Source organism: Stegostoma tigrinum, chromosome 34 (assembly GCF_030684315.1).
Source record: "Stegostoma tigrinum isolate sSteTig4 chromosome 34, sSteTig4.hap1, whole genome shotgun sequence".
NCBI lineage: Eukaryota > Metazoa > Chordata > Chondrichthyes > Orectolobiformes > Stegostomatidae > Stegostoma > Stegostoma tigrinum.
Genome location: NC_081387.1, coordinates 26,880,663 through 26,893,162, shown reverse-complemented (window position 1 = coordinate 26,893,162; position 12,500 = coordinate 26,880,663). Strand labels below are relative to the sequence as shown.

The 12,500-nt window shown below is 50.0% G+C and overlaps 2 protein-coding genes across 2 annotated transcripts in view; one reads left to right on the top strand and one right to left on the bottom strand.

Moving 5' to 3' along the window:
* LOC125446351 (suppressor APC domain-containing protein 2-like) overlaps positions 1–12,468 on the top strand; it is a 40,511-nt gene extending 28,043 nt beyond the window's left edge. The window contains exons 4-8 of the mRNA XM_059639397.1: positions 1,685–1,822; positions 2,711–2,773; positions 3,713–3,814; positions 9,710–9,820; positions 11,984–12,468. Coding sequence (XP_059495380.1) covers positions 1,685–1,822; positions 2,711–2,773; positions 3,713–3,814; positions 9,710–9,820; positions 11,984–12,133 — 564 coding nt within the window. The 3' untranslated portion in view covers positions 12,134–12,468. The remainder of the gene's footprint in view (positions 1–1,684; positions 1,823–2,710; positions 2,774–3,712; positions 3,815–9,709; positions 9,821–11,983) is intronic.
* LOC125446591 (histone H2B-like) overlaps positions 1–12,500 on the bottom strand; it is a 267,925-nt gene that overhangs the window by 65,104 nt on the left and 190,321 nt on the right. The window lies entirely within an intron of this gene.

Here is a 12,500-nt window from a genome sequence, read left to right as displayed (position 1 = left end):
CTCCACCAATCACTGACCTGCAACCCTCAGCCTACTCACTTCATCTCTTCTCCAATCCCTCTGATGCCGGGCTCCCCAAGGATGAGCGGTTAGGGAAGTGGGGTCAGGACCCCTCGCTAGGGGTCAAGAAGACAAAGTTTTGGGTGAGGCACAATGTATAAGCCCCAAAACAGGCTCGCAGTGGGAACCGATCCCACAAAAAAAAATGACCATCTCGATGCTGGGCCTGTTGGGCTTCGAGAGGCTTCGCAATTCAAGATGATCGCCAAGGGTTACATTTCCGGAAAGTTAGTTCAAGTTTGATTCAAGCTGCCCAGCACTGTGAATGGGGTGAGTAGCTGTGTTAATTCAGTGGGTAACCATACACTAGCCTTCACCATCGTTTGATTCCCAGCAAATTCATCACCTACTCCCCATATCCTTCCACACCCAGAGCTGATTGAAACACTGTCCTTCCCCACTTTTAAAGCTCCAGTTGAACACCTGCCCTGAAATCTCTACCCTGAAAAATTACTGAGATTAACTCCTTACAGGTTTGTCTGCAAAAGTGTTACTTGATTCATCCAATTGTAAGGTTGTGGTTTTGATGCTGGTTTTTAATCGGAACAAAATGGTATCTGTGCTTTTGAAACGTTTATTTAATAATGGAGTGAGGCATCGCCAGCAGTGCCCAGCATTTACTGCCCCGTCCCTAGTTGCCCCCCTTGCAAAGGTGGGGTTGAGCTGCCCCCTTGAACCGCTGCAGTCCATGTGCTGTGGGGTGACCCACAATGTCCCTTAGGGAGGGAATTCCAGGATTCTGACCCAGCAACACTGAAGGAACGGGGATATATTTCCAAGTCAGGATGGGGAGTGGCTCCGAGGGAAATGTACAGGGGGTCTGGGTGTTCCCATGTATCTGCTGCCCCTTGTCCTTCTGGATGGAAGTGGGTCGTGGGTTTGGACGGTGCTGCCTGAGGGTCTTTGGTGAATTTCTGCAGCGCACCTTGTAGATGGTATCCTGGAATTCCCTCCCTGAGGGACATTGTGGGTTAGCCCACAGCACATGGACTGCAGCGGTTCAAGGAGGCAGCTTACTGACACCAGAACAGTTATGGATGGGCAATAAATGCGGTCTGGCCCAGCTTGTTAGAGCCACTTCCTTCAGAAATGCAAGGAAGAACTCCCTACCTCCGGTTCTGCTTTTGGGGGATGACTTTGCAGGAAATCAGGCTTCCTGGTGAGACCGTACATTTGATCGCTCTCTCTCTCTCTCACACACACACACACACACACACACACACACCATTGCCCTTAACTTCAACGTCCCTTGCTCAGAAATGGGCTGTACCTTCTCTGGTTTGAGCGAGTGTTAAAGAGTGTCCTAAACGGGGAGTGATTTAGGGAGGCAATTCCAGAGCTTGGGATCCAAGGGGTGAGAGGAAGCTGTGTGGGTGAGATTAAGATCGGGGCACCCAGGAGGCTACAACTGGAGAATCCATGAGATTTTGGAGAGGGGGCTGAATGCCAGGAAAAGTTCATAGAGAGGAGGAGGAAGTGAGGCAGAAGAGGGATTTGATAACCAGGATGCAAAGTTTAAATCGAACTCAGATGATTTCTGGATGGAGCTTCATAGGAAAACAGTTAGTGCTGTTGGCTTTTAAGTAAGTGGATTGCTTCTCTCTGCCTTTGTGTCTCCTCACAGCTGAAGGAGCTGGAATGCCAACGGGATGCCCTCTTGCATGGCCTGGAGGTGGTGGAGTGGGCACGGGACTGGTACCATCAGCAGATCCATGCCCTGCACCAGAGGCAGAAGCATGTCAGGCGAGTCTTTGGGAACAAGGTGAGCTCTGGCACGGCCAGCTGAGGGAGGGGTCCCCCACTGCGACCTGTTGTCCCACCTGGGCTGAGCGGCCTCCTCTCTATCCCATCACCAAGCCAGCCGGCTTCCTGCAATCCAGGCACATAGAGAGACATTTTGGGCCAAAGTCAGGACCAGGCCTGGAACTCCAGCTCTGAATTCCCAGTCCATCGAGATGGTCATGCCCAGCGGCTCCCCTGTCCATTCCACCCACGGAGATGGGAACAGCAGAACAGGAGTAGGCCATTCTGGGCATTGAAGCTGTTCCTACCATTCAGTGTCTGAACAAAACACCTTTTTAGTCACATCGCTCATCAACAAGGTATTAGCCTCTAGAACATAGAACAGTGCAAGCCCTTCAGCCCACAATGTGCTGACCTAGTATCCTACTAAGATTCAGCTACCCCGCATACCCTTCATTTTACTATCCTCCATGTGCCTATCCAAGAATCACTTAAAAGCCTCTATAGTGGCTGATCCCACTACCACTGCCGGCAGCGCATTCCACACTCCCACCACTCTCTGTGCGAAGAACCTACCTCTGACATCTGCCCCGTACCTTCCTCCAATCACCTTAAAATTATGCTCCTTCGTAATCATCGTTTCTGCCTCTACTTTGAACATACTCGAGGACTGAACCTCTGGGTACAACGTTCCAAATATGCACCACCCTCTGCCTAACAAACAAAAATCTCACCCTCTCGATCCTAAGTGGTGTCGCCCTCACTTTTCAAACAGTACCTCCCCCAGGCAAAGGGAACACCTACTTGCACCTTTCCTGTCTATCCCTTTGTATTTTGTAAGTTTCTGTGAGATCACCTCCATTCCTGAAAACTCTAGAGGCCCAGCTTGACCAGTCTGTCTTTACAGGGCACTCCCACTCAACCCGAAACCAGTTTGGTGAACATCTATGGCAGAAGTTCCCTTCCTGAGGTAAGGAAGCCCATACTGCACAGAGTTCTCTAGGCGCTCTCAACCAAGATCTGATACAATTCAAGCAAGACTTACGCTGCTCCTGTATTCAAATCCTGCTGCTATAAAGACCAATGTTCCGAATAGCAGGCTGCACCTGCACGTGACTTATTGACTAGGTCACCTAGCTCCCCATAAATATCTCACTTTCCAACCCCCCTACCGTTTAAATAATATTCTTCTCATCCATTCTTCCAACCAAATTCATCCCAAAGACCCTCAGGCAGCACCTTCCGAATCTTTCACACTCAGGGAGCTCGACACCATCCAGGACAAAGCAGCCCCCACTTGATTGGCACCACATCCACAAACATCCCACTCCTTCCCCCCACTGATGCTCAGTCGCAGCAGTGTGTACCATCTACAAGATGCTCTGCAGAGATTCACCAAAGACCCTCAGGCAGCACCTTCCAAACCCACGACCCACTTCCATCCAGAAGGACAAGGGGCAGCAGATACATTGGAACACCAGCCCCCTGCAAGTTCCCCTCCGAGCACCCCCCCCCCATCCTGACTTGGAAATATATCCCCGTTCCTTCAGTGTTGCTGGGTCAGAATCCTGGAATTCCCTCCCTGAGGGGCACCGTGGGCCAGCCCACAGCACATGGACTGCAGCGGTTCAAGGAGGCAGCTCACGCCCACCTTCTCAAGGGGGGCAACCAGAGATGGGGCAGTAAATGCTGGGTCCAGCCAGAGATGCCCACATCCTGTGAAAGAATACAAATGGACCCTTGCTTGTTAAGAATCGATCTGTCTCTGCTCCAAGAAAGTATCCAAGGCTCCCTGCCCTGAGCTTTGAGGGTGGGATTGTTCTTCCTCCGAGGTCTTCCTGCCCACCAGGATGGCTCACAGCCTGCCTTGTGCTGCCCACTTACTCACTGTGTTACCCTCCTGTTCCAGGATCAACTTACCCAACCCCCCCAGGACCAAGCCTGCAGGCTATTGGCCAAGATCCAGGAAGTGAACTGCTGCCTTGGCGAACTCATTTGCTCCTCTGGGAAGGTTAGTCTCTGTGAAGTGATGGTCACTGCGGCCTTTGGAAATGAGCCACTCTCTCTCGGGTTCTGGGACAGTGTGATGCTGGGGGCTGGGTATGGTGAGGTGGGATGTGGATGGAGACGGGAGAGGAAGAGGCGATCCCAGCACTCAGCTGGCAGGAGGAATGGGAACGCACCTCGGAGGTCTAACCCCCACTGTGTGTACAAGGGGTTACCCGCCATAACCTCAGTTACCATCAAACCAGCTGATCACTGCGAGGCACTCACTAAGTCACATGCTTCTAGTTCTCATGTTCTTATAAGGCAAAAATGGATAGGTTTTTGAACAGTGATGGAAATAAGGATTATGTTGAGCAGGCAGGTAAGTGGAGTCCACGACAAGCTCAGCCACGATCTTATTGCAGCAGGTACGAGGGGCCGAATAGCCTACTTCTGCTTCTATTCCTTATGTTCATGCGTTATTTCAGAAATTATACTTTTTACGTCACTTTCCCAAATGTACTTTCTGATCTTTCACTTTTTAAAAAAAATCCTAACCTTTGGAGAATGGAAACCGGAATCCATCTGCCCCTCTTGTAAAAAACGATTTCCCGAGCATTAAAAATAAAATGGATGTTACACACATTTATCACCGTGAGCAGCTTTGATAGTGTTATAATCCATCTGGAACCTGAACAATCCAGCGCAATGCTCTCCGGTTTCAACTGGGCAGTCGCGGGGTTTAAAACTGTGGATGAAATCGGTCTCCAATCTTTAAAGAGGTGGGTGATCACAAAGACCAGGGGATGCGGATAAAACTCATCTGGTACACTTCAGGAGGGGAAATCTGCCCCACAGAGCATTCCATCCAATCACGGGGATATCCAAAACAGGAGCCGGAGCTAATAAAGCCCCTCTCATGACAATCAATCCTGATTGTGCCCTCTCCAAGAACTACCACTTTCGGGAAGCAGAATGTTTTGGAGTCACACAGCATGGGAATAGACCCTTCGGCCCAACCAGTCCGTTCTGACTGTAATCCCAGCCTAAACCTGTGCCAGATGCCCGCTGTGGGGCCACATCACCAGGCTGGACACGGTGTCTGTGATGATTGACATGTTGGCTGCCTAAAGGCAGGAGATGGGGGGGTGGAAGCTGTATGTGAGGGGGTGGGGTGGAGAGTGGGAAAGGGATGATGCTGTGTGTGGGTGTTTGGGAGTGTGGCGCAGGAACTTAAACATAGAAAGAGACACGATGACAGTTCCCGCATTCAGTCCCGCCACATCCAACAGTAACCACCTCCACCACGGCCGGGCAAGCATCTCTTTCAAAGGTAGTCACTTCATTTGGGATCGTTCCTCACAGAATCGCTGTCAGGGGCAGAAACTGTTCCACACAGGATCACTGTCAGGGGCAGAAACTGTTCCACACAGGATCACTGTCAGGGGCAGAAACTGTTCCACACAGGATCACTGTCATGGACAGAAACTGTTCCTCACGGGATCGCTATCAGGGACAGAAACTGTTCCTCACGGGAGCGCTGTCAGGGGCAGAAGCTGTTCCTCACGGGATCACTGTCAGGCCTAGAATCTGTTCCAAACAGGATCACTGTCAGGGGCAGAAACAGTTCCACACGGGATCGCTATCAGGGGCAGAAACTGTTCCTCACGGGATCACTGTCAGGGGCAGAAACAGTTCCTCACGGGATCGCTATCAGGGGCAGAAACTGTTCCTCACGGGATCACTGTCAGGGGCAGAAACTGTTCCTCACGGGATCACTGTCAGGGACAGAAACTGTTCCTCACAGGATCACTGTCGGGTACAGAATCTGTTCCGCACTGGATCACTGTCAGGGACAGAATCTGTTCCTCATGGGATCACTGTCAGGGGCAGGAACTGTTCTTCACGGGTTCGCTGTCATGGGCAGAAACTGTTCCTCACGGGATCACTGTCAGGGACAGAAACTGTTCCTCACAGGGTTGCTGTCAGAGACAGAAACTGTTCCTCATGGGAACACTGTCAGCCCTAGAATCTGTTCCACACGGTATCACTGTCAGGGTCAGAAACTGTTCCTCTTGGGATCACTGTCAGTGACAGAAACTGTTCCTCACTGGATCACTGTCAGGGACAGAAACTGTTCATCACAGGACACTGTCAGGGCAGAGACAGTTCCTCACAAGATCACTGTCAGGGCAGAGACTGTTCCTCATGGGGATCACTGTCAGGGACAGAAACTGTTCCTCACTGGATCATTGTCAGGGACAGAAACTGTTCCTCACAGGATCACTGTCAGGGACAGAAACTGTTCCTCACTGGATCACTGTCAGGGACAGTAACTGTTACTCACTGGATCACTGTCAGGGGCAGAATCTGTTCCCCACGGGATCACTGTCAGGGACAGAATCTGTTCCTCACGGGGTCTCTGTCGGGTACAGAATCTGTTCCCTACGGGATCACTGTCAGGGACAGAAACTGTTCCTCAAGGGGTCTCTGTCAGGGACAGAAACTGTTCCTCACTGGATCACTGTCAGGGACAGTAACTGTTCCTTATGGGATCACTGTCAGGGAGAGAAACTGTTCCTCACAGGATCACTGTCAGGGAGAGAAACTGTTCCTCACAGGATCACTGTCAGGGACAGTAACTGTTCCTCATGGGATCACTGTCAGGGACAGTAACTGTTCCAAACAGGATCACTGTCAGAGAGAAAAACTGTTCCTCACAGGATCACTGTCAGGGACAGAAACTGTTCCTCATGGGATCACTGTCAGGGACAGAAACTGTTCCACACGGGATCACTGTCAGGGACAGAAACTGTTCCTCATGGGATCACTGTCAGGGACAGTAACTGTTCCTCACGGGGCCTCTGTCAGGGACAGAATCTGTTCCTCACGGGGTCTCTGTCAGGGACAGTAACTGTTCCTCACAGGATCACTGTCAGGGAGAGAAACTGTTCCTCACGGGATCACTGTCAGGGACAGAAACTGTTCCTCACGGGATCACTGTCAGGGACAGAAACTGTTCCTCACGGGATCACTGTCAGGGACAGTAACTGTTCCTCACGGGGTCTCTGTCAGGGACAGAATCTGTTGCCCACTTCTGGCTGTTCTTGTACCCGACGGCGCGCTGTCAGGTATCTCGGACGTCAGCGAAGAGACAACCCGATCACGGTGGGCCTGGAGTCACGTGTAGGCCAGATGGGCTGCTTTCCCTCTCTGCGCAGATTAATGAGCCCATGCCTTTTGTTTCCCTTCTTTTCTGTTTTCTTCTCTCCGCAGGATGTGGGTTTTTTTTTCTTTTCCTAACAGCCGTCAACTTGCCTGTGCTCGTCGTGAAAGCACCCCACCAGGGGCAGCGCAAGTATAGGGGAGCGGCGGGAACCAAGTTTAAATGGAGAGCTCCCATTCCAAGGACCTGATGGTTGCTGTTGAAGAGAGGAAGGCATTCATGAACTATGACCCCCTGCCCACTGCCTTCTCAATGACCACACTGGCCAGGCCGAGGAGCGAGCCCACTGGCCCCTGCCTCTTCCCATTCCTGTGAAATGAGTGACCCCTCGCTCTCAATCGCCGAAAGGGTGAAAGCTTTCCTCTCGCTGTCCAGTGGCTGCAGCCATGGTTCAAGAAGGCAGCCCACCAGCGGCCCCTCCTGGAGGGGCAACTAGGGACGGGACAGTAAATGCTGTGCCCAGCCCCTGGGAGGCCCTGCCCCACCAGTGAATTCAAAAACGATAAACGCTCGCTGCGTTTCACTCGTTCGCCAGCCCCGTGAGTGCTCGCTGCCCACTTGCTGGCCCTTCACTGAATCACCGGCTGATTCACACGTCTCAGCTGAGAGAACATAGAACACAGGGCAGTCCATCACAGCGCAGGCCCTTCAGCCCACGATGTTGTATCGAACTTTTACCCTAAACCTAAGGTCTATCTAACCTCCACCCCTACCTTACACTATCATCCATATGCCTATCTAATAGCCACTTAAATGCCCCTAATGAGGCTGACTCCACTCCCCTCTCCGGCAATGCATTCCACGCCCCGACCCACTCTCTGAGTAAAGAACGTACCTCTGACATCTCCCCTTTATCTACCTCCACTCACTTTAAAATTATGCCCCCTTGTAATAGCTACCTCCACCCCAGGAAAAAGTCTCTGGCTGTCCCCTCTATCTATACCTCTGATCATTTTATACACCTCTATCAAGTCACCTCTCATCCTTCATCGTTCTCAAGAAAATAGCACTAGCTCTCTCAACCTTTCCTCATAAGACCTTCCCTCCATTCCAGGCAACATCCTGGTAAATCTCCTCTTCACCTTTTCAAATGCTTCCACATCTTTCCTGTAATGAGGCAACCAGACCTGGACACAATACTCCAGATGTGGCTGAACCAGGCTTTTGTATAGCTAGAGCATAACTTCACGGCTCTTGAACTCAATCCCTCTATTAATGAAAGCTAACACACCATACACCTTCTTATCAACTCTATCCACCTTGGTGGCAGCTTTCAGGAAACTGTGGACATGAACCCTGTGATCCCTCTGCTCTTCCACACTGCCAAGAATCTTTCTGTTAATGCTATATTCTGCTTTCAAGTTAGTCCTTCCAAAATGAATCACCTCACACTTTTCAGTGTTAAACTCCATCTGCCACTTCTCAGCCCAGCTCTGCATCCTATCAATGTACCTTTGTAACCTAGAACAGCCCTCCGCACTGTCCACAACGCGACCTACCTTCTTATCATCCACAAACTTACTAAGTGATGTAACTCACGGTTAAAAGTGTTGAACAGCCTTTAATAGAAAGGGCGGGTGGGGGTGTTGTGCTGTAGTAACAGTGCTGGGGGAGATCGATTCATTTCTGCCAGCATGTTGGCTTCCACTTTGAGACTGTGTGGATGCTGTGGGACTCTGGGGGAGTGAATTCCAGCAGGATTCATCTCACTCTGAGAAAAGCAATTTCACCTCATCCCAGTTTTAAATCTGTTACTCCTTATCCTAAAACTTCCCGTTCTGAATCGCTCCACATGAAGAAACCTCTTTGTACCTCTACTTTGTCAAGCCCCTCTTGCATGGCATGGCAAGCTGATGGCTGACTGGCATCATTTCGATGCTCTTAATCCTGGTTCAAATCCCACCATGGCATAAAAAACTTTATTCAATAAAAGGCTGGAATTGAGAGTGTTATCAACCTCTTTGACATTGTTGTTGGTCAGAAAAGCCCTTCCAGTTCCCTAATGTCCGCTAAGGAAGAAAATCTACTGATCTGGCCTACGTGTGACTCCAGACCCACAGCAAAACATTGTTGACTCTTTGCTGTCCTCTGGGCAATTAGGGATAGGAAATAAATGCTGCCTGGCCAGAGATGCCCTCATCCTGTAAATGAATAAAACAAAAAAAACTTTTCTCTCTGCAATGTATCCAGTGAAACAAGTCATCTTGCAATATCAAAGGACACTGCTGATTGCAACATTCTCCTCATGCCTCACTGCCTTTCAAAGGCCTGGGAGGTGAACTCCCAGTGTGTTGCCTCTGAAATCTTTTCCTGGCGCGTTGTTTAAAGGGAGGAGCCTCAGCATGTACATTATAATCAGTTTCCAGGAAGACTGTCGGGATCTCGTGATCCTTAATGAGAAATCTGGAGTCTCCCCACCAAACTGGGACGCCCGCTCACCCCGGCCTTTGTTTGACGCCTTTATCTCTCGTGTGCCCTCCTGATCAAACATCTGTCTCAGATATATTCGAAGGGCCCAGACTGGGGTCACGAGCCGAATGACGTGAGCTGACCTTGGGCTACCTGTGTCACAGAATGAAGCTCCTTGTCAGAAGCCTCCACCTGGAGCAGTGACCCTCAGCGAGGATGCACTCTGGTTTCTGACCCTCGCACCGGTGCCAAAAGCCCTGAACATGTACCCTTTCTCGTTCGCAGGTGCCATTCTCTGCCCCTCGGCTGAACGGCTTTGGATCCCCCCCGAGAGGACAGCCATTCCAACAGCAGTCTGTCAGCTCGCTGAGAGAGCAGAACCACCTACTGACCAAGGTACGGCCAGCAGGTGTTTATGGATATGTCCAGCAGAAAAAGTCCTATGTGGATCAACATGAACTTATACACTTTGGTGGAAAGTGGATTATTAACTGAATGGCAACAGATTGAGAAGGGAGGACGGGCAATGAGACCTGGACACCCCTCATTCACCTGTTGGTGGGGATAAACATTGCAGGGGCAGCAGGCACTGACAAAGGCAAGTGGGCTGTTGGCCTTCGTAGCCAGAGGATTGGAGCACAGGAGCAGGGATGTACAGGGGTCTTGGTGAGAACACACCAGGACCATTGTCTGCAGCTTTTGTCTCCTTTTGTGGGGGTGATTCTAACTCCCTCTATATTGACGGGGACTCTCTCACTGCCAGCGGCTTGGATAGAGGGGGGATTGGTGTTTGTTAGGTGTGTCCAGGAGGGGGTTCTTGAAACGATGTATAAACAGTCGAACAAGGAAAGGGGCCGTACTAGACCTGCTCCTGGGGAATGAGCCTGGCCAGGTGATCATTGTCAGCTTCAGTCAGGGAGCATTTCAGGAACAGGGACAGTAACTCTGTGAGAGTTTTAAGATACTGATGGATAAGTGTAAGAGTAGTCCCCAAGTGAAAATACCAAATTTGGGAATGTTAACTACCAGGAACTGGGGAATGTGGACTAGGGGCAGCTGTCTGAGGGTGAATCCATATCTGGCATGTGGCAATCTCTTAAAGGCCAGTGGATTAGAGTTCAGGACCAGCATGGTCCTGTGAAAATGAAGGATAAGGACGACAAAGTTTGGGAACTTTGGATGACAAGAGAAATTGAGAGCTTAGTCAACAATTGAAAGGAAATATACATAAGGTTTAGGAAACTGAAAACTTAGAGAGCACTCAAAGAATACAAATAAAGCAGGAAAGAACTCAAGTCAAGGAATTAGGAGGCTAAAAGACACAATCAGGCTGGGTAAAGGGAAGTCCCAAGGTGTTTTATACATGCATAAACAGCAAGAGGTTAGGTAGGGAAAGAGTAGATCCATACGTACAGCAGGATCTAGGTGTACAGATTCACAGTTCCCTGAAAGTGGCAACACAAGCAGGTGAGGTGATCCATAAGATGTACGGCACACTTGGCCTCATCAGTTGGGGCATAAAAGCCCTGAATGTGTACTGGCCAGTCTCGTTGCAGCCGTATACAGCGTTAGTTAAGCCACATTCGGAATTCTGTGTGCCATATAACAGGAAGGATGTGGACATTTTGGAGAGGGGATGGAAACAGTTTACCAGGATGCTGTCTGGTTTGGACAGGCTCAGTTATGAGGAGTGGTCGGGCAAACTTGGGTTGTTTTCAGTTCAATGGGACAGTCTGATAGAAGTCTGCAAAATCAGGAGAAACATGGGAGGAGTGGGTGGTCAGAGCCTTTCTCCCCAGGGTAGAAATGACAATTACTAAGGGGGTAAAGTCTGAAGGAGATGTGAGAGGCAGGTTTGTTACACAGAGGGCAGTAAGTAACTAGACTGAGCTGCCAGAGCTGGTGATAGAAATAAATACATTAACAATGTTTTAGAGACATCTTGACAGATATCCAGATAGGCAGGGAATAGAGGGATATGGACTGTAAGAGGAAAAATGTGTTTAGTTTAGAAAGGTGTGGTGTGTTGGTGCGAGTTTAGTGCCGGATGACCTGTTCCTGTACTGCACTGCTTTTTGTATAAACCATAAGGAACAGGAGGAGGCCATTCAGCCCCACCAAGTCTGCTCAGCCATTCTCCAGGAGCCGACACTCCCCGGTCAATTGCCCTGCCCTACCCCCACAACCATAAGAGGAGATTGAGCAGACGGTGTTGGCGAGAAGATGCAGCAGGATCTGTTAGCTGTCAATCTTCGCGAACTGCCACGTCGATTGGTCAGGGCATTGCCGCAGTGTTGGCTGTCTCTGTAGACTGTTCCTCATTTGAGGAATGTGTGACATATGAATGTATTACATTTGGCTGCAGAGAGCAGCAGGGTGCTGTGTGTGCAGCTTACAGCATGTTTCCCAGCGTAGTTCGGAACACAGTCAGGATTTTCCATCAAATGCTGTCCAATCGCTGAATCCCATCGGATTTCTGACACTGCTTGTCTCTGACCATAGCATTCCACTCTTTCCCTGTTTCAACGCTTTCTGACCATATTTCTGTCTGTCCAACAGGAGCTGTCATCCAAGCGTGAGCGCATTGCCATCTTAGAGCAGGACAAAGCTTCTCTGGTCAAGCAGCTGGCTGAGGCCCGAGAACAAGGCCAGCCAGCCGTCCTTATCCACACTGGGGAAGTGAAGGCACGCCACGAAGCTCTCCTGTAAACAGGGCCACCCGAGTGACAGTGCATTGCAACGGGCTGGCCAGGAGTTTGCTCCGTTCCGCTGCATTTTCGGTTCGAAAAAAATGGGTGGAAGTTTGTGCCATGATCAAGAACTAAACCATTACCCCCAAGCAATTTTCCATCTTTTACAGAGAACCAATAGTAAATGGATTGTTGACATTACCTCACAATTTTTGACCTGAGGAACACCACAGCACTAATCCTTTCTGGCTATTTATGAGTCCAATTATTTATTTCTGTATTTATATAAATTATTGTCAATGTTTTTTGTCTGTCCCCACTTTGTCACATCTAACATTTCCCCCAAGAGACTATCCCCACCCACAGGATATGGCAGTTGGAGAGGA